Raw genomic sequence first — 21,693 nt, forward strand, 5'->3', positions numbered from 1 at the left:
TAAAAGATGTGTGAGGAATGGGAAAGGAACACTGAGAAAAGAGTTGTACATGATCAGGATTTTCTAAGATTGGATTGAATTTAGTTGGGTAAATGGATTTTGTTGGGAGTAAGCTGAGGCAAGACTTGGAATTGGTTTCTCTCTCTGTTAATACTTTGTTCTAAGTATTCTTGGAATGCTACTTTTGATAACAGATTGTGTGAGTTTCTTTGCCTTTAAGTGATCTGTATTTGCTTTTGAGATCTCTTGTAACTTTTGTAAAAGAATAAGTATTATCTCACAGTGACCTATGATCTTATTTGACCAAGTGTTTTGAAACATTTTGGCAAACTTCCCAAACATCGAATTTTAATTAAAGTTCTTTTGACTTCCAGCTAACTTTGGGATGCTTTAGCAGGCCCCTGAGGCATCTCAGAGAGAAATATTTAACTAGGATTATTTGGTATGTTAAATTAAATGTAATCAGTCATAATTCTGGTTATTGTAACCAAGCTTCTTTATCAATTACACTGCAATCAGATGTTTAACCATGCCTTTTAAGTCTTTTGTCATTTATAGATAGTTATTTTTGTACTTTGATGCTGTTGCAAAAGTGCTTCATCTTCAAGAAGATTCATAGGAAGGCTATGGAAACAGTTACAATAGTTCCACAACAAGATGATGGCTATGAGAGGATTCCAGCCCTTAAAACAAGGAGGCATCTGGCCCCTGGGGTCCCTATATCAGGCATCCAGAGACTTTTACTCCCTGACAGGCAGGGTCGACGCATCTGCTCAGCCTTGAAGCAGTTACAGAAGACAGACCATTGCCCCTAAGCTTCCCATAAGAATATGGGAGTAAAATCTCTGAAGGGGGAATGAAACAGGAGGGAAGGGGGCAGGGCACAACCTTTAAAAGAATGACATAGCTGTTGAGGACACAACAAAAACTAGTTAGAAACAACTAGGTCCAAGATTGTAGAAGGTTCAACTTCCAGTAGACCTTGAGCCTTATTATATGCTCACTGTAATACATTAGCATATTAAATGACACACTCACAGGTGCCATGACAGTTCCAAGGCTGACCTGAAAAGGCCAAAAAGTGGGCGGTGGCCCAATTCCTGGAAATCCCTGCCCCCTCCCTGAAATAGTTGGAATAATCCTCCCACTTATTAGCCTATGAAATTACCCAGCCCATAAAAACTAACCACCCCATATTTCGGTGCCTCTTGCCTTCCCCACACTCTGTCTATTGAGTGTGTATCTCTCTAATCTAAATCTAATTCTTACCTAAAAAAAAAAAAGAATTGACTGAGACTAAGGACTCTTCCAATTTAGCCCTACCTATTGCCACTATGCATGGCAATAAGTAAGGGCACTTTGGTGCCTTTGAAGGGGTATATTCTTTAAGGTAGGAAGCATGAATTTAACTTATGACCTTGCCTAAGTCCTGTGGTAGTATCTTAAAGTTCCTCAGGCATAATCACAGATGCCTGGTTAGGCCCAAAGAATTAAGTGATAAGGTAACTTTCTCTTCAAGCAAGATTCAGTGGCTGTCTCTGATTGGAAGGTGATTGCACAGAATATCACCCAGAGATGATTCTAAACAATAAAGCTCTTGATGTGTAAGGTCTCATCTTAGAACCAGAGTTCTTATATATAGGATATCCTTAGAGAGTCTGAGTTCTGATGAAGAGAAGGTCTCTTACCAATGCTTTCAGAAGGTACAGCATTTAGAGCAATCTCTGGCATAGAATGGAAGTGTGCTTTAGTAGAGTATCACCTCACCATCTTCCTAAACCAACATTATCCTCATAACAAGCCCCTGCTTAAAAACCATCAGTAGTTCCCCATTATCCACAGAAGAGTCCTTAGTCTTGTACCTAAGGTCCTATTCAATCTAACACTAATTCACCTGTGGCATTAAGCTAACAATCATCATCTATATGCAACCCTATTTTGCAAGGGTTGAAGATAGTACTGAAATGAAGGTGATGAGGTCTATGACTTCAAGTAGTTCCCGTCCAATCCACTACCATTCAAACTCTTTGTTGGAGTTAGGCTACTTTCTTCTTCATATCCTCCTCACTTAGCTTGGGGTCTCATGCATTATAACCTGTGGTTTTCCTTTTAACTTTTGCTGTTTCATTCCTTGCCACAAATCCAAATCCCATGTCATCTTTAAGGCCCAAATTCTCTCTCCTCTATAAAGCCTTTCCTGACTAGCCCAGCCTAAAAGAACCACTTTCTCCTTTGAATTCCTATAGGACAAATTTTATGGTTCTATTTATTTGGTCAATAACATACCCTGTATTGTGTTTTGTAAGACAACTTTTCATGTATGTGTCTTATCTTCCCAAATAAATGCAAGACGCTTGAGTTCAGACACAAAAATGCATAATGTCCCTTCCATAAGGGACATTTAAGTGTATGACATTCAATGTCATACACTTAATATGCTCTCAAATTATACTAGCTTATTTCTTCTGTTCTTTTTCGTAATGGGTTATTTATCACAGCAGAAGAAACTACCAGACTGAAAATAAATAAATCAGAAAGCTTCTACCTTGAGCAGTTACTAATTATCTCATCCACAAAAGTTTTGCCCAAAGGAGTAGGAAATTATGCTATATATAAAGCATATAATATGCTAGAGTCTGAGGTCAATATTTTCCTGGATAAGTGTCCAGCATTTGACAAGTTTAATTCTTCCAAGCCCTGGTTATCATTAACACTGGAAAGTTGTATTAGCAAATTCAAGCAAATTTTGTTTCTCATATGAAGATTTTTTAACTTGAAAAAAATATCTCACCTGGAATATTAAAATTATCAAATTTAAAGAGTTGATTTTCAGTCTCATTAGCTACAGCTAGAAAGAAATTTTGGTGAGTTAAGGAAAGCTTGGTTCTTTTCTCCTGGATGCTTTTAAAATATCATTCTTGTCATAGTTAATACATTGGTATAGAGTAACTGGAATAGGCTGTGCATAATTATTGTGTACCCTAGGACTTGATCCTGACCTGGAACTCCCTACTGGATTCTCAAACCAGGCTGATGGAATACTCATGGATAGTTGATGGAATAGTTAATGGATAGTCATCAAATCACAAGAGAACAAAAGATGAAGGGAAGAAAAAGACCTACAAAAACAAATCCAAAACAATTAACAAAACGGCAATAAGAATATACATATCGATAATTACCTTAAGTATAAATGGATTAAATGCTTCAACCAAAAGACAGAGACTGGCTGAAAGGACACAAAAGCAAGACCTGTATATAGGCTGTCTACAAGAGATCCATTTCAGGTCCAGGGAAACATACAGACTGAAAGAGAGGGGATGGAAAAAGGTATTCCATGCAAATGGAAATCAGAAGAAAGCTGGAGTAGCGATACTCATATCAGACAAAATAGACTTTAAAATAAGGACTGTTACAAGAGACAAAAAAGGACACTACATAATGGTCAAGTGATCAATCCAAGAAGAAGATGCAGCAATTGTAAATATATATTCACCCAACATAGGAGTACCTCAATATATAAGGCAAATTCTAGCAGCCATAAAAGGAGAAACCAACAGTAACACAATAATAGTGAGGGACTTTAACATCCCACTTAGATCAATGAACAGATCACCCAGACAGGAAATCAATAAGGAAACACAGCCATTAAATGACACATTAGACCACATGGACCTAATGGATATTTAAAGAGCATTCCATCCAAAAGCAGCAGAATACACATTCTTAAGTGCACATAGAACATTCTCCAGGATAGATCACATGCTGGGCCACAAAGCAAGCATCAATAAATTTAAGACAATTGAAATCATACCAGGCATCTTTCCTGACCACAACTTTATGAGAATAGAAATCAACTACAAGGAAGAAACTGTAAAAAACACAAACACGTGGAGACTAAACAACCAATGGATCACTGAAGAAAGCAAAGAGGAAATCAAAAAATATCTAGAGACAAATGAAAATGAAAACATGATGATCCAAAACCTATGGGACACAGGGACTTCCCTGGTGATCAAGTGGTTAAAACTCCGTGCTTCCACTGCAGGGGGCATGGGTTTGATCCCCGGTCATGGAATTAAGATCCTGCATGCCGTATGGTGCAGCCAACAAACAAACAAACGAAAACCACAAAACAAGCAAAAACCCCACAAAACCTATGGGATGCAGCAAAAGCAGTTCTAAGAGGGAAGTTTATAGCAATACAATCTTACCTCAGGAGACAAGACAAATCTCAAATAAACAACCTAATGCTACACCTAAAGTAACTAGAGAAGGAAGAACAAAGAAAACCCAAAGTGAGTAGACGGAAAGAAATCATAAAGATCAGAGCAGAAATAAATGAAATAGAGATGAAGAAAACAATAGAAAAGATTGCTGAAACTAAAGCTGGTTCTTTGAAAAGATAAACAAAATTGATAAACCTTTAGCCAGACTCATCAAGAAAAAAAGGAAGAGGGCTCAAATCGATAAAATTAGAAATGAAAAAGGAGAAGTTACTCACTGACACTGCAGAAATACAAAGGATCACAGGAGACTATTAGAAGCAACTCTATGCCAATAGAATGGAAAACCTAGAAGAAATGGACAAATTCTTAGAAAGGAACAACCCTCCAAGACTGAACCAAGAAAAAATAGAAAATATGAACAAACCAATCATAAGTACTGAAATGGGAACTATGATTTTAAAAATTCCACAAAACAAAAGTCCAGGACCAGATGGCTAAACAGGCAAATTCTATCAAACATTTAGAGAAGAGTTAACACCTATCCTTCTCAAACTATTCCCAAAATACTGCAGATGAAGGAACACTCCAAAATGCATTCTATGAGGTCACCATCACTCTGATACCGAAACCAGACAAAGAAACCACAAAAAAGAAAATTACAGGCCAATATCACTGATGAACATAGATGCAAAAATCCTCAACAAAATACTAGCAAACCAAATCCAACAACACATTAAAAGGATCGTACACCATGATCAAGTGGGATTTATTGCAGGGATGCAAGGATTTTTCAATATCCACAAATCAATCAGTGTGATGCACCACACCAACAAGTTAAAAACTAAAAACCACATGATCATCTCAGTAGATGCAGAAAAAGCTTTTGACAAAATGTAACACCAATTTATGATAAAAAGTCTCGAGAAAGTGGGCATAGAGGGAACTTACTTCAACATACTAAAGACCATACATGACAAAGCCACAGCTAACATCATACTCAATGGTGAAAAGCTGAAAGCATTTCCTCTAAAATCAGAAACAAGATAAGGATATCCACCCTTGCCACTTTTACTCAACATAGTATTGGAAGTCCTAGCCATAGCAATCAGAGAAGAAAAAGAAATAAAAGGAATCCAAACTGGAAATGAAGAAGTAAAACTGTCACTCTTTGTAGATGACATGATACTGTAAATAGAAAATCCTAAATGCACTACCAGAAAACTACTAGAGCTAATCAATAAAGTTGGTAAAGTTGCAGGATCCAAAATTAATACACAGAAATCTGTTGCATGTCTATACACTGACATTGAAAGATCAGAAAGAGAAATTAAGGAAACAATCCCATTTACCAACACATCAAAAAGAATAAAATACCTAGGAATAAACCTACCTAAGGAGGCAAAAGACCTGTACTCTGAAAACTGTAAGATGCTGATGAAAGAAATCGAAGAAGACACAAACAGATGGAAAGATATTTCATGTTCTTGGGTTGGAAGAATCAATATTGTCAAAATGACTATACTACCCAAGGCAATCTACAGATTCAATGCAATCTCTGTCAAATTACCAACCGTGTTTTTCACATAAGTAGCACAAGTAATTTTAAAATTTGTACAGAGACACAAAAGACCCCGAATAGCCAAATAATCTTGAGAAAGAAAAACAGACCTGGAGGAATCAGGCTCCTTGACTTCAGACTATACTACAAAGCTACACTCATCAAAAGAGTGTGGTACTGGCAGTAAATAGAAATATAGATCAATGAAACAGGACAGAAAGCCCAGAAATAAACCCAAGCACCTATGGTCAATTAATCCATGACAAAGGAGGCAAGAATATACAATGGAGAAAAAGTCTCTTCAATAAGTGGTGCTGGGAAAACTGGACAGCTACATGTAAAAGAATGAAGTTAGAACATTCTCTAACACCATACACAAAAATAAACTCAAAATGGATTAAAGACCTAAATGTAAGTCTGGATATTATTAAACTCTTAGAGGAAGACATAGGCAGAACACTCTTTGACATAAATCTCAGTAATATCTTTTTGTATCCACCTCCTAGATTACTAAAATAAAAACAAACATAAACAAATGGAAGTAATTAAACTTAAAAGCTTTTGCAAAGCAAAGGAAACCATAAACAAAATGAACAGAGAACCCACAGAATGGGAGAAAATATTTGCAAATAAAGTGACTGACAATGGGTTAATCTCCAAAATATACAAACAGCACATGCAGCTCAATATCGAAAAAACAAACAACCCAATTAAAAACTGGGCAGAAGATCTAAATAGACATTTCACCAACGAAGACATACAGGTGGCCAAAAAGCACATGAAAAAATGCTCAACATTGGTAAGTACTAGAGAAATGCAAATCAAAACTACATTGAGGTCTCACTTCACACTGGTCAGACTGGCCATCCTCAAGTCTATAAATAAGTGCTGGAGAGGGTGTGGAGAAAAGGGAACTCTCCTACACTGTTGGTGGGAATATAAATTGGTGCAACCACTATAAAGAACAGTATGGAGGTTCCTTAGAAAACTAAAAATAGAAATACCATATGATCCAGCAATCCCACTCCAGGGCATATATCCAGAGAGAGGCATACTTTGAAAAGATATATGTACCCCAATGTTCATAGCAACACTATTTACAATAGCCAAGACATGGAAGCAACCTAAATGTCCATCGACAGATGAACGGATAAAGAAGTACATATATACAGCGGAATATTATTCAGCCATAAAAAAGAATGAAATAATGCTGTTTACAGCAACATTGATGGACCTAGAGATGCTTATACTCAGTGAAGTAAGTCAGACAGAAAGACAAATATCATACGATATCATTTATTTTGGGAAACTAAAAAAAGGATACAAATGAACTTATTTACAAAATGGAAACGGACTCACAGACTTCGAAAACAAACTTTTGGTTACCAAAGGGGAAAGGTTGGGGTAGGGGGAGGGATAAATTAGGAGTCTGGGATTAAAATATACCCACTACAATATATAAAATAGATAATCAGTGAGGACCTACTATACAGCACAGGGAACTCTACTCACTATTCTGTAATAACCTATACAGGAAAAGAATCTGAAAAAGAATGGATATATATATGTATAAATGAATCATTTTACTGTATACCTGAAACTAACATAACACTGTAAATCAACTATACTCCAACATAAAATAAAAATTAAATTAAAAAAAGAAGAACATACCAAAAATAATGAAGAAAAATTATGGTAATAAGTGATGAAAGGGTCAGAATTGCCAGCAGTAGTCAAAAGGGATTTTATTCTATATATGTTTTACAACTTTTAATGATTTGTATATTCATGAATTCTTCCTATTGTTAAAGTTAATAAAAAGTCATAAAAGCCAAAGAAAATCTCCTCAGAATTATACATCGATCTGTCACTTTTGATTTGCACATTTTTTCTATGCATGTGTACACTAATCTCATCAGAGAAGCCTCTTTAAATCTCTTGACTTCATAAAGGTGTTCCTTTACCTCATATGTTGCTGTACTAAAACAAGGCAGGGACCTACCTACTGTATAGAACAGGGAGCTATACTCAATATTTTGTAATAACCTATAAGGGAAAAGAATGAAAAAAATAGATTTATATGTATGCATACCTAAATCACTTTGTTGTACACTGGAAAATAACACAACATTATAAATCAACTATACTACTATTAAAATAAATTAAAATAGATAAATAAATAAATAAAATGCAAAGTAATAAAAAATAAATTAAGGCAGGGATTTTAAAGAAGATAAAGACTGTATAAAGTTCCTGATTATGATATTACATATTTTTGAAACAGGTTACACTTTTTCCCTATTTTACCAATTTATATACATTTTAGAATGCTTTGCATTATATAATGTACAAGTACATAATTTATAGTAAACTAAATATTATATTTGGGGCTAGGACTGAAACCCTAATATTATTCCTTAAAGAAATTAAGTTCAATACACGAAATTTTAACTTATAGTAACTTTCCCAGGAATCTAAGTTGTCAAAAGTGCAAGGACTACTTGTATATAACCAGTTTTGCACAGAAATTTTGGGTAAGTGAGGATAACACAGAATCAGACGAATAGTACAGCATGAGAACGTGTGTTAGAGAAAAAGGGGAGTTTTCCAATATTTAAATTTGTTAGATACTGTAATGGGTGATAAAGGAGGGTTGTGAATCTCTTTCAATGGACTTTTAAAACACCTCACTTATTTGGGATGGTACAGTGTTCTTGCTAAAGCTATAGGTGGCTTATACTCTGTGACTTACAATTTATGTAAGAAGCAGTTGAATGAATTATATAGTAAGATGGCATGAAGTCACAGCACTGTGTCTCATGTGTATTTGTCCAAAGGACAGATACAACATTATACTGGAAAGAATCCAGTATTTGGAATCAGGATGCCTTACTTTAAGTCCAAGTTCTGCCTCTTTCTTGCTATGTGATCTTGCAAAAGTTATCTCACATCTCCAAATCTTAGTCTCCTCAGTTATAAAATGGGAATGGTATTAATAATAATGCCTACTTAACCTGACAGTTGTGAGACAAAGGATATGAAAAACAGTATATGAAAGTCCTTTGTAAACTATAAAATGGTGTACCTATTTTTTATGATTGACTAATTTTTAAAAAGTCTAGCACTGAAAACTACTTCAAGAAAATAACCTCTTTATAATGCGGTACTGCATCTATAATTAAAGTTTTCCACTTGCCAAAACAAGGCTCAGATATGAATAGTTTTTTCCATTGGGGAGATATTTCAAACCATGTTAAGACCCTAGAAGTCTATGATTTCTATTAGAGTTTGGATTTCTTAACACCAAAATAAAAGTTCTTATCACTTGTAACCACGGTAAGTCAGTCTGATAGCTGAAGGATGGTAGGTCAAAATGCCATCAGTTTTTCAATAAAGAGTCAGAAGGGTGAGGTAAAGGAGCTGCTTGTGTTATAAGTTCTTTGGGCTGGGTAAGAACTCCTTCCTTTTCTAACTATAGATTTTGGACTGTTTTGTCTTCCTTAGTCATAGTAACAATGCCTTACTCTAAAACCGGACTTCCAGGTAGAGAAGCTGGGACTAGATCACCTAACTGGGGAAACATTTAGAAAGGCTTGTTTCCCACCTCTGCTCCCCACCTCAATGCCTTTCCATGTCCTTATTCAGCTGCGTTCATCCCAGGTACAGTCTGTAATAACTACTACAAGTTCTCACTCAAAATTTCTGTCAGCTACTGTATTATTGGGACCAGTCTGCTATTAACAACATAAACAAATGTTAGAGGCACAGAAGTAAGCATGGAGACAAAGAATAGGCGGCAATGGGGTTACAGGACATGAGAACTTAACTTTTAGCTCTTCATAAAAATCTCAAGATGACTCAATAATCTGGTGGGAGAAAGGTGGAGGGCAAAGTTCTAATTCCTTATTTTTCCTTTGAGGGCTGCCTTTTAGAAAAGTATACTACGTGGATGTGTAGCCTTGCCCCTATATACTATCATTTATTTTTTCATGTACTAGACCATTCTAAAGCAGAATGGGAATGAGATTTTAAAGAAAATTTAGCCAATGTGCATGAACCAGGGCAGAGAAAGGTGAGCTGTTACCCACTGATTGAATCAATTCAAGCAAAGCACTCCAAGTGACAACTGGCAGGATTGTTTACAAACATGCACAACACTGTTTATTATGTTTCCTGATTTATCTGACTGGTTATAAATTATAGTATCACAAAGCTGGTAAGGAACCTTCCAAGCTGTCATCTAATCCTACCGAAGCCACCTACATTTGCTAAACAAATCTGGCCATACTTGCCCTTCTCCATCCAAAGGGCACTTATGAGGTTGACATGCTTATATAATCTTTCTGTACACTATTTTCTCATTACACTACATTCGTTGTGTTAACACAGTCTTTATTAGCCTGCTGAGTGGAGAAAAGACTTCCTTCTCACCCTACTTACCTCGGTTGTCATCCTCATTTTCTTCCCAGGGCTCTTCATTTGCTAGCAATGGGTTCTGCGACTCATTCATACACCTCATAGGGAAAGAGTGTCCATCACCAGGGCTGGTGGGGAAATGAAGGCAGTGAGATCCTGCAGCTGACATAGACATTTTATGAAGGTAATAACCCTATTAGAAATAGGAGTGGGGTTCTTAGAAAGACTTAAACCATTTAGCTTATTGACTAAAGCCATTCTGGAATAGGTTCTTACAATAGCATCATTTAGTTGCCCTATTGCTCTCAATTTCTATATCTGTTTGTTTGTCTGCATCAGTCTTGACTCTTTTAGTTTTTAAGCAACTCTTTAATTGCTTCCCACAATGGCCAGTATGGCAAAGTGCACATAAAGCAAACTTCATAAATATAACTTAATGATGAGGATTCCAATTTATATCCCATTATACTATTGATTTGGCTCTAAATTTTCAAGAAAAATTAGCAGATTCAGAATCACTGAGAGAAGAAGAAGAACTACAATCCTGCAGCCTGTAGAACAAAAACCACATTCACAGAAAGATAGACAAGATGAAAAGACAGAGGGCTATGTACCAGATAAAGGAAAAAGAAAAAAACCCAGAAAAACAACTAAATGAAGTGGAGATAGGCAACCTTCCAGAAAAATGATTCAGAATAATGATAGTGAAGATGATCCAGGACCTCGGAAAAAGAATGGAGGCAAAGATCAAGAAGATGCAAGAAATGTTTAACAAAGACCTAGAAGAGTTAAAGAATAAACAAACAGAGATGAACTATACAATAACTGAAATGAAAACTACACTGGAAGGAATCAATAGCAGAATAACTGAGGCAGAAGAACGGATAAAGGACCTGGAAGACAGAATGGTGGAATTCACTGCTGAGGAAGAGAATAAAGAAAAAAGAATGAAAAGAAATGAAGACAGCCTAAGAAACCTCTGGGACAACACCAAACACAACAACATTTGCATTATAGGGGCCCCAGAAGGAGAAGAGAGAGTGAAAGGAACAGAGAAAATATTTGAAGAGATTATACTCGAAAACATCCCTAACTTGGGAAAGGAAATAGCCACCCAAGTCCAGGAAGTCCAGAGTCCCATATAGGATAAACCCAAGGAGAAACATGCCAAGACACATAGTAATCAAATTGGCAAAAATTAAAGACAAAGAAAAATTATGGAAAGTAGCAAGGGAAAAACGACAAATAACATACAAGGGAACTCTCATAAGGTTAACAGCTGATTTCTCAGCAGAAATTCTACAAGTCAGAAGGGAGTGGCATGATATACTTAAAGTGATGAATGGGAAGAACCTACAACTAAGATTACTCTACCCAGCAAGGATCTCATTCACATTCGATGGAGAAATCAAAAGCTTTACAGACAAGCATAAGCTGAGAGAATTCAGCACCACCAAACCAGCTCTACAACAAATGCTAAAGGAACTTCTCTAAGTGGGAAACACAAGAGAAGAAAAGGACCTACAAAAACAAACCCAAAACAATTAAGAAAATGGGCACAGGAACATACATATCGATAATTACCCTAAACGTGAATGGATTAAATGCTCCAACCAAAAGACACAGGCTTGATGAATGGATACAAAAACAAGAACCATATATATGCTGTCTACAAGAGACCCACTTCAGACCTAGGGTCACATACAGATTGAAAGTGAGGAGATGGAAAAAGATATTCCATGAAAATGGAAATGAAAAGAAAGCTGGAGTAGCTATACTCATATCAGATAAAACAGACTTTAAAATAAAAAATGTTACAAGAGACAAGGAAGGACACTACATAATGATCAAGGGATCAATCCAAGAAGAAGATATAACAATTATAAATATACATGCACCCAACATAGAAGCACCTCAATACATAAGGCAACTGCTAACAGCTATAAAAGAGGAAATCAACAGTAACACAATAATAGTCAGGGACTTTAACACCTCACTTACACCAATGGAAAGATCATCCAAAATGAAAATAAATAAGGAAACAGAAGCTTTAAATGACACAATAGATCAGATAGATTTATTTGATATTTATAGGACATTCCATCCAAAAACAGCAGATTACACTTTCTTCTCAAGTGTGCATGGAACATTCTCCAGATAGATCACATCTTGGGTCACAAATCAAGCCTCAGTAAATTTAAGAAAATTGAAATCATATCAAGCATCTTTTCTCACCACAACGCTATGAGATTAGAAATGAATTACAGGGAAAAAAACCGTAAAAAACACAAACACATGGATGCTAAACAATATGTTACTAAATAACCGAGAGATCACTGAAAAAGTCAAAGAGGAAATCAAAAAATACCTATGGATACAGATACACCAGAAATATATCTACACGTGGAACAAATCCTACAGAACACCTACTGAACGCTGGCAGAAGGCCTCAGACCTCCCAAAAGGCAAGAAACCCCCCACGTATCTGGGTAGGGCAAAAGAAAAAAGAATAAACAGAGACAAAAGGATAGGGACGGGACCTGCACCAGTGGGAGGGAGCTGTGAAGGAGGAGAGGTTTCCACACACTAGGAAGCCCCTTCGCCGGCAGAGACTGCAGGTGGCGGAGGGGGAAAGCTTCGGAGCCGTGGAGGAGAGCACAGCAACAGGGTTGTGGGGGGCAAAGCGGAGAGATTCCCGCACAGAGGATCAGTGCAGACAGGCACTCACCAGCCCGAGAGGCTTGTCTGCTCCCCCGCCGGGGTGGGCGGGGCTGAGAGCTGAGGCTCAGGCTTCGGTCGGAGTGCAGGGAGAGGACTGGGGTTGGCGGCATGAACACAGCCGGAAGAGGGCTAGTGCACCATGGCTAGACGGGAGGGAGTCCGGAGAAAAGTCTGGACCTGCTGAAGAGGCAAGAGACTTTTTCTTCACCCTTTGTTTTCTGGTGCACGAGGAGAGGGGATTAAGAACGCTGCTTTAAGGAGCTCCAGAGACGGGCGTGAGCCGCGGCTAAAAGCGCAGACCCCAGAGACAAACATGAGACGCTAAGGCTGCTGCTGCCACCACAAGGAAGCCTGTTTGCGAGCACAGGTCACTATCCACAGCCCCCTTCCAGGGAGCCTGTGCAGCCCGCCACTGCCAGGGTCCCAGGATCCAGGAACAACTTCCCCGGGAGAACACACGGTGCACCTCAGGCTGGTGCAACGTCATGTTGGCCTCTGCCGCCGCAGGCCCGCCCCGCATCTTTACCCCTCCCTTCCCCTGGCCTGAGTGAGCCAGAGCCCCCGAATCAGCGGCTCCTTTAACCCCGTCCTGTCTCAGTGAAGAAGAGATGCCCTCCGGTGACCTACATGCAGAGGCGGGGCCAAATCCAAAGCTGAGCCCCTGGGAGCTGTGAGAACAAAGAAAAGAAAGGGAAGTCTCTCCCAGCAGCCTCAGAAGCAGCGGAGTAAAGCTCCACAATCAACTTGATGTACCCTGCATCTGTGGAATACATGAATAGACAACAAATCATCCCAAACTGAGGAGGTGGACTTTGAGAGCAAGATTTATAATTTTTCCCCTTTTCCTCTTTTTGTGTGTATGTGTATGCTTCTGTGTGAGATTTTGTCTGTATAGCTTTGCTTCCACAATTTCTCCGAGGGTTCTATCCATCCGTTTTATTTTTCTCTTAATAATTATTTTTAATTTTAATAACTTTATTATATTTTATCTTACTTTATTTTACTTTATCTTCTTTATTTCTTTTTTCCTTCCTTCCCTCCTTACTTCCTTCCTCCCTCCCTCCCTCCCTGCCTCTTTTCTTTCTTTCTTTCTTTCTACTTCTACTAATTCTTTCTTTCTACTTTTTCTCCCTTTTATTCTGAGCCATGTGGATGAAAGGATCTTGGTGCTGCAGCCAGGAGTCAGTGCTGTGCCTCTGAGGTGGGAGAGCCAAATTCAGGACACTGGTCCACAAGAGACCTCCCAGCTCCACGTAATATCAAATGGCAAAAATCTCCCAGAGATCTTCATCTCAACACCAGCACCCAGCTTCACTCAACGACCAGCAAGCTACAGTGCTGGACACCCTATGCCAAGCAACTAGCAAGAGAGGAACAAAACCCCACCCATTAGCAGAGAGTCTGCCGAAAATCATAATAAGTCCACAGACACCCCAAACACACCGCCAGATGTGGACCTGCCGACCAGAAAGACAAGATCCAGCCTCATCCACCAGAACACAGGCACTAGTCCCCTCCACCAGGAAGCCTACACAACCCACTGAACCAACATTAGCCACTGGGGACAGACACCAAAAACAACGGGAACTACGAACTCACAGTCTGCAAAAAGGAGACCCCAAACACAGTAAGATAATCAAAATGAGAAGAGAGAGAAACACACAGCAGATGAAGGAGCAAGATAAAAACCCACCAGACCTAACAAATGAAGAGGAAATAGGCAGTCTACCTGAAAAAGAATTCAGAATAATGATAGTAAAGATGATCCAAAATCTTGGAAATAGAATAGACACAATGCAAGAAACATTTAACAAGTACCTAGAAGAATTAAAGATGAAAGAAACAACGATGAACAACACAATAAATGAAATTAAAAATACTCTAGAAAGGATTAATAGCAGAATAACTGAGGCAGAAGAACGGATAAGTGACCTGGAACATAAACTAGTGGAAATAACTACTGCAGAGCGAATAAAGAAAAAAGAATGAAAAGAACTGAGGACAGTCTCAGAGACCTCTGGGACAACATTAAACACAACAACATTCGAATTATAGGGGTTCCAGAAGAAGAAGAGATAAAGAAAGGGACTGAGAAAATATTTGGAGAGATTATAGTTGAAAACTTCCCTAATATGGGAAAGGAAATAGTTAATCAAATCCAGGAAGCACAGAGAGTCCCATACAGGATAAATCCAAGGAGAAATATGCCAAGACACATATTAATCAAACTGTAAAAAATTAAATAAAAAGAAAATATATTAAAAGCAGCAAGGGAAAAACAACAAATAACACACGAGGGAATTCCCAGAAGGTTAACAGCTGATCTTTCAGCAGAAACTCTGCAAGCCAGAAGGGACTGGCAGGACATATTTAAAGTGATGAAGGAGAAAAACCTGCAACCAAGATTACTCCACCCAGAAAGTATCTCATTCAGATTTAATGGAGAAATTTAAACCTTTACAGACAAGCAAAAGCTGAGAGAGTTCAGCACCACCAAACCAGCTCTACAACAACTGCTAAAGGAACTGCTCTAGGCAAGAAACACAAGAGAAGGTAAAGACTTATAATAACGAACCCAAAACAATTAAGAAAATGGGAATAGGAACATACATATCGATAATTACCTTAAATGTAAATGGATTAAATGCTCCCACCAAAAGACACAGATTGGCTGAATGGATACAAAAACAAGACCCATAAATTTGCTGTCTACAAGAGACCCACTTCAGACCTAGAGACACATACAGACTGAAAGTAAGGGGATAGAAAAAGATATTTCATTCAAATGGAAACCAAAAGAAAGCTGGAGTAGCAATTCCCATATCAGAGAAAATAGACTTTAAAATAAAGACTATTAGAAGAGACAAAGAAGGACACTACATAATGATCAAGGGTTCGATCCAAGAAGAAGATACAACAATTGTAAATATTTAGGCACCCAACATAGGAGCACCTCAATACATAAGGCAAATACTAACAGCCACAAAAGGGGAAATCGACTGTAACACATTTATAGTAGGGGACTTTAACACCCCACTTTCACCAATGGACAGATCATCCAAAATGAAAATCAATAAGGAAACTCAAGCTTTAAATGATACATTAAACAAGATGGACCTAATTGATATCTATAGGACATTCCATCCAAAAAACAACAGAATACACATTTTCCTCAAGTGCTCATGGAACATTCTCCAGGATAGATCATATCTTGGGTCACAAATCAAGCCTAGGTAAATTTAAGAAAATTGAAATTGTATCAAGTATCTTTTCCGACCACAACGCCATGAGACTAGATATCAATTACAGGAAAAGATCTGTAAAAAATACAAACACATGGAGGCTAAACAATACACTACTTAATAACGAAGTGATCACTGAAGAAATCAAAGAGGAAATAAAAAAAATACCTAGAAACAAATGACAATGGAGACACAATGACCCAAAACCTATGGGATGCAGCAAAAGCAGTTCTAAGAGGGAAGTTTATAGCAATACAAGCCCACCTTAAGAAACAGGAAACAACTCGAATAAACAACCTAACCTTGCACCTAAAGCTATTAGAGAAAGAAGAACAAAAAAAACCCCAAAGTTAGCAGAAGGAAAGAAATCATAAAAATCAGATCAGAAATAAATGTAAAGGAAATGAAAGAAATGATAGCAAAGATCAATAAAAGTAAAAGCTGGTTCTTTGAGAAGATAAACAAAATTGATCAACCATTAGCCAGACTCATCAAGAAAAAGAGGGAGAGGACTCAAATCAATAAAATTAGAAATGAAAAAGGAGAAGTTAAAACAGACACCACAGAAATACAAAGCATCCTACGAGACTACTACAAGCAACTTTATGCCAATAAGATGCACAACCTGGAAGAAATGGACAAATTATTTGAAAGGTATAACCTTCCAAGACTGAACCAGGAAGAAACAGAAAATATGAACAGACAAATCACAAGTAATGAAATTGAAACTGTGATTAAAAATTTTCCAACAAACAAAAGTCCAGGACCAGATGGCTTCAGAGGAGAACTCTATCAAACATTGCAAGAAGAGCTAACACCCATCCTTCTCAAACTCTTCCAAAATACTGCAGAGGAAGGAACACTCCCAAACTCATTTTATGAGGCCAGCATCACCCTGATACCAAAACCAGACAAAGATACTACAAAAAATAGAGAAAATTACAGACCAATATCACTGACGAATATAGATGCAAAAATCCTCAACAAAATACTAGCAAACAGAATCCAACAACACATTAAAAGGATCATACACCATGATCAAGTGGGATTTATTCCAGGGTTGCAAGGATTCTTCAATATACGCAAATCAATCACCGTGATACACCATATTAACAAACTGAAGAATAAAAACAAATGATCATCTCAATAGTTGCAGAAAAAGCTTTTTACAAAATTCAACACCAATTTATGATAAAAACTCTCCAGAAAGTGGGCATAGAAGGAACCTACCTCAACATAATATAGGCCATATATGACAAACCCACAGAAACATCATTCTCAATGGTGAAAAACTGACAGCATTTCCTCTAAGATCAGGAACAAGACAAGGATGCCCACTCTCACCACTATTATTCAACATAGTTTTGGAAGTCCTAGCCATGGCAATTAGAGAAGAAAAAGAAATAAAAGGAATACAAATTGGAAAAGAAGATGTAAAACTGTCACTGTTTGCTGATGACATGATGCTTTACATAGAGAATCCTAAAAATGCCACCAGAAAACTACTAGAGTTAATCAATGAATTTGGTAAAGTAGCGGGATACAAAATTAATGCACAGAAGTCTCTAGCATCCCTATATACTAATGATGAAAAATCTGAAAGAGAAATTATGGAAACACTACCATTTACCATTGCAACATAAAGAATAAAATACCTAGGAATAAACCTACCTAGGGAGACAAAAGACGTGTATGCAGAAAGCTATGACACTGATGAAAGAAATTAAAGATGATACCAACAGATGGAGAGATATACCATGTTCTTGGATTGGAAGAATCTATATTGTGAAAATGACTCTACTACCCAAAGCAATCTACAGATTCAATGCAATCACTATCAAATTACCAATGGCATTTTTTACAGAACTAGAACAAATCATCTTAAAATTTGTATGGAGACACAAAAGACCCCAAATAGCCAAAGCAGTCTTGAGGGAAAAAAATGGAGCTGGAGGAATCAGACTCCCTCCCTGCAGACTATACTACAAAGCTACAGTAATCAAGACAATATGGTACTGGCATGAAAACAGAAACATAGATCAATGGAATAAGATAGAAAGCCCAGAGATAAACCCACGCACCTATGGTCAACTCATCTATGACAAAGGAGGCAAAGGTAAAAATGGACAAAGACGGTCTCTTCAATAAGTGGTGCTGGGAAAACTGGACAGCTCCATGTAAAAGAAAGAAATTAGAACACTCCCTAACACCATACAGAAAAATAAACTCAAAATGGATTCGAGACCTAAATGTAAGACAGGACACTATAAAACTCTTAGAGGAAAACATAGGAAGAACACTCTAAGACATAAATCACAGCAAGATCTTTTTTGACCCACCTCCTAGAGTAAAGGAAATCAAAACAAAAATAAACAAATGGGACTTAATGAAACTTCAAAGCTTTTGCACAGCAAGGGAAACCATAAACAAGACGAAAAGACAACCCTCAGAATGGGAGAAAATATTTGCAAACGAATCAATGGACAAAGGATTAATCTCCAAAATATATAAACAGCTCATGCAGCTCAATATTAAAGAAACAAGCAACCCAATCAAAAAAAGGGCAGAAGACCTAAATAGACATTTCTCCAAAGAAGACATACAGATGAACAAGAAGCACATGAAAAGCTGCTCAACATCACTAATTATTAGAGAAATGCAAATCAAAAGTACAATGAGGTATCACCTCACACCATTTAGAATGGGCATCATCAGAAAATCTACAAACAACAAATGCTGGAGAGGGTGTGGCTAATAGGGGACCCTCTTGCACTGTTGGTGGAAATGTAAATTGATACAGCCACGATGGAGAACAGTATGGAGGTTCCTTAAAAAACTAAAAATAGAATTACCATGTGATCCAGCAATCCCACTACTGGGCATATACCCAGAGAAAACCATAATTCAAAAAGACACATGCACCCCAGTGTTCATTGCAGCACTATTTACAATAGCCAGGTCATGGAAGCAAGCTAAATGCCTATCGACAGTTGAATGGATAAAGAAGATGTGGTACATATATACAATGGAATATTAATCAGCCATAAAAAGGAACGAATTGAGTCATTTGTTGAGACGTGGATGGATCTATAGACTGTCATACAGAGTGAAGTAAGTCAGAAAGAGAAAAACAAATGTCGCATATTAACGCATGTATGTGGAACCTAGAACAATGGTACAGATGAACTGGTTTTCAGGGCAGAACTTGAGACACAGATGTAGAGAACAAATGTATGGACACCAAGGGGGGAAATCTGCGGTGGGGTGGGGATGATGGTGTGCTGGCGATTGGGATTGACATGTATACACTGATGTGTATAAAATTGATGACTAGGGCTTCCCTGGTGGCGCAGTGGTTGAGAGTCCACCTGCTGATGCAGGGGACACGGGTTCATGCCCTGGTCTGGCAAGATCCCACATGCCGCGGAGCAGGTGGGCCTGTGAGCCATGGCCACTGAGCCTGCACGTCCGGAGCCTGTGTTCCGCAACGGGAGAGGCAACAACAGTGAGAGGCCTGCGTCCCAGAAAAAAAAAAATTGATGGCTAATAAGAACGTGCAGTGTAAAAAAACAAACAAAAAACAACTAATACTAAATTTTCTTTGGGTTATTTGTATGGAAATATGTTAATATAGATGTTTCAGACATTACATGAAATTTCTAAAAATCTTATATGTTCTGGTATAATAAGTCATAATTCTAGTTATTACTTTAAAATGTATATCTCAGAAATAACTAAATTTCCTTGTCAATTGCATTATTATGAACTTTCATCAAATCTTTAACCATGGTCATTTTTAAGTCTTTTGTCATTTACAGACAGTTCTGGGTGTACTCTGATGCTTTTGCAAAAATGTTCCTATAAAAGGGTTTCATCTTCAAGGAATTCATGGGAAACACTCTGACAAGTACAGGTTTCTGGTAACTGACTATACTGCTGAACTGAATGAATAAGCATTTTGAGAACTCCAGTGGAAAACCGATGAATTCATAAAAGTGCTTACGAAAGATCAAGATGAAAAAAAAATTAATTACATGGGACTAAGTGTACTGATGAGGATGATTATAATTTTTGTGACTTTCTGTTTGAATAAAAAAGAATCATTGAATTCACTGGAGATAAGGTGCTGTGAATTGGTGATAGATAATAATAATGGCTGAATGCCCTGTTATTTGGCTTGTATGGCAGAAACGTTATTAAAAGCTGGGAGAAAGAGCCAAAGTGAGGCATTTCTCAGAGTGCAGATCCTTGGGGCAATTATCCTACCCCAGAATTGACAGTTCTCTACAGAGGATGTAACTATATTGATTATAAGTGAGTGGGCTTTGATTTTTGCTCTTGTTCTTTATTCCAAAGAAGACTCATTTTAGACCTCCCTTTGGTGTAGTGATATTGTGTGTTTGTGTATGTATGTGTGTGAGTGGGGTGCAAATAATTGCTGGTATTAGTTATTAATCAACATTACCCACTGACACAGTTTTGTCTTGTGATTTATAGCCAGGGCATAGGATATACCACAGCTTTTAAATAAATGAGCCTGTAAACACTAACTGGTACAGAGGCACTACTAGGGCAATTAATGAAGAGGAGAAAATCTTTCTTAATTACCACCTTACTCCAGCAAAGTTTCCTCAAATAAGTGAACAAATGGCTGTATCCCTGTCTGAAGAATGGATCTAAAGGGGATTGCAAGAAGCCTATAAATAAGCTTTGCTCTAGAGCTAGTTTAGTTGATAGTAGTTTTAATCTGGTTCATGAAGTCACTCAGAGGACACAAGCCCATCTCTCCTTCATTGCTTTCTCTTCATTCCTGTGGCAATTATAAGAATTACCTAGAATCTCTAAATCAATCTTTGTTTGTTCTTGCTTTTTGTTCTTGTTTAAATTTAAAACTTTAACTTTTCCCTCCATGAAAGTAATATAAACATTTAATCCCAAAATATGAAAAGTGGAGACAAAAAAAATAATTTCTAAGGCTGTTGCCCATACCACTTAGAGCATTTTGGGGGTATATTTCCCCTCTGTTGTTTTTCTTCTCCATATATTTGTTTTTTTCATTTATAAATTATTTTAATTGTTGTATAGTTGATGTACAATATTATATAAGTTACAGATGTACAATATAGTGATATACAATTTTTTTTGTCAATCCCAAACTCCCTATCTCCCCCCCCTTTGCTCCTGGTAACCATAAGTTTGTTCTCTGAGTCTGTGAGTCTGTTTCTGTTTTGTAAATAAGTTCATCTGTATCATTATTTTTAGATTCCACATAATTGATATCATACGATATTTCTCTTTCTCTGTCTGACTTACTTTACCTAGTATGACAATCTCTAAGTCCATCTATGTGGCCGCAAATGGCATTATTTCATTCTTTTTAATGGCTGAGTAATATTCCATTGTGTATATGTATCACAACTTCTTTATCCATTCATCTGTCTATAGACATTTAGGTTGCTTCCATGTCTTGGTTATTGTAAACAGTGCTGCAGTGAATATTGGGGTGCATGTATCCTTTCAGACTATG

The 21,693-nt window shown here is 37.4% G+C and overlaps 1 protein-coding gene across 1 annotated transcript in view; it reads right to left on the minus strand.

The window, feature by feature from the left end:
- ZDHHC15 (zinc finger DHHC-type containing 15) overlaps window positions 1–21,693 on the minus strand; it is a 126,198-nt gene that overhangs the window by 24,784 nt on the left and 79,721 nt on the right. The window contains exon 10 of the mRNA XM_029241363.1: window positions 10,228–10,331. Within this exon, the coding sequence (XP_029097196.1) occupies window positions 10,228–10,331 (104 nt within the window). The remainder of the gene's footprint in view (window positions 1–10,227; window positions 10,332–21,693) is intronic.

Source organism: Monodon monoceros, unplaced genomic scaffold (genome assembly GCF_005190385.1).
Source record: "Monodon monoceros isolate NGI ecotype Baffin Bay Population unplaced genomic scaffold, NGI_Narwhal_1 Super_Scaffold_22, whole genome shotgun sequence".
Lineage (NCBI taxonomy): Eukaryota > Metazoa > Chordata > Mammalia > Artiodactyla > Monodontidae > Monodon > Monodon monoceros.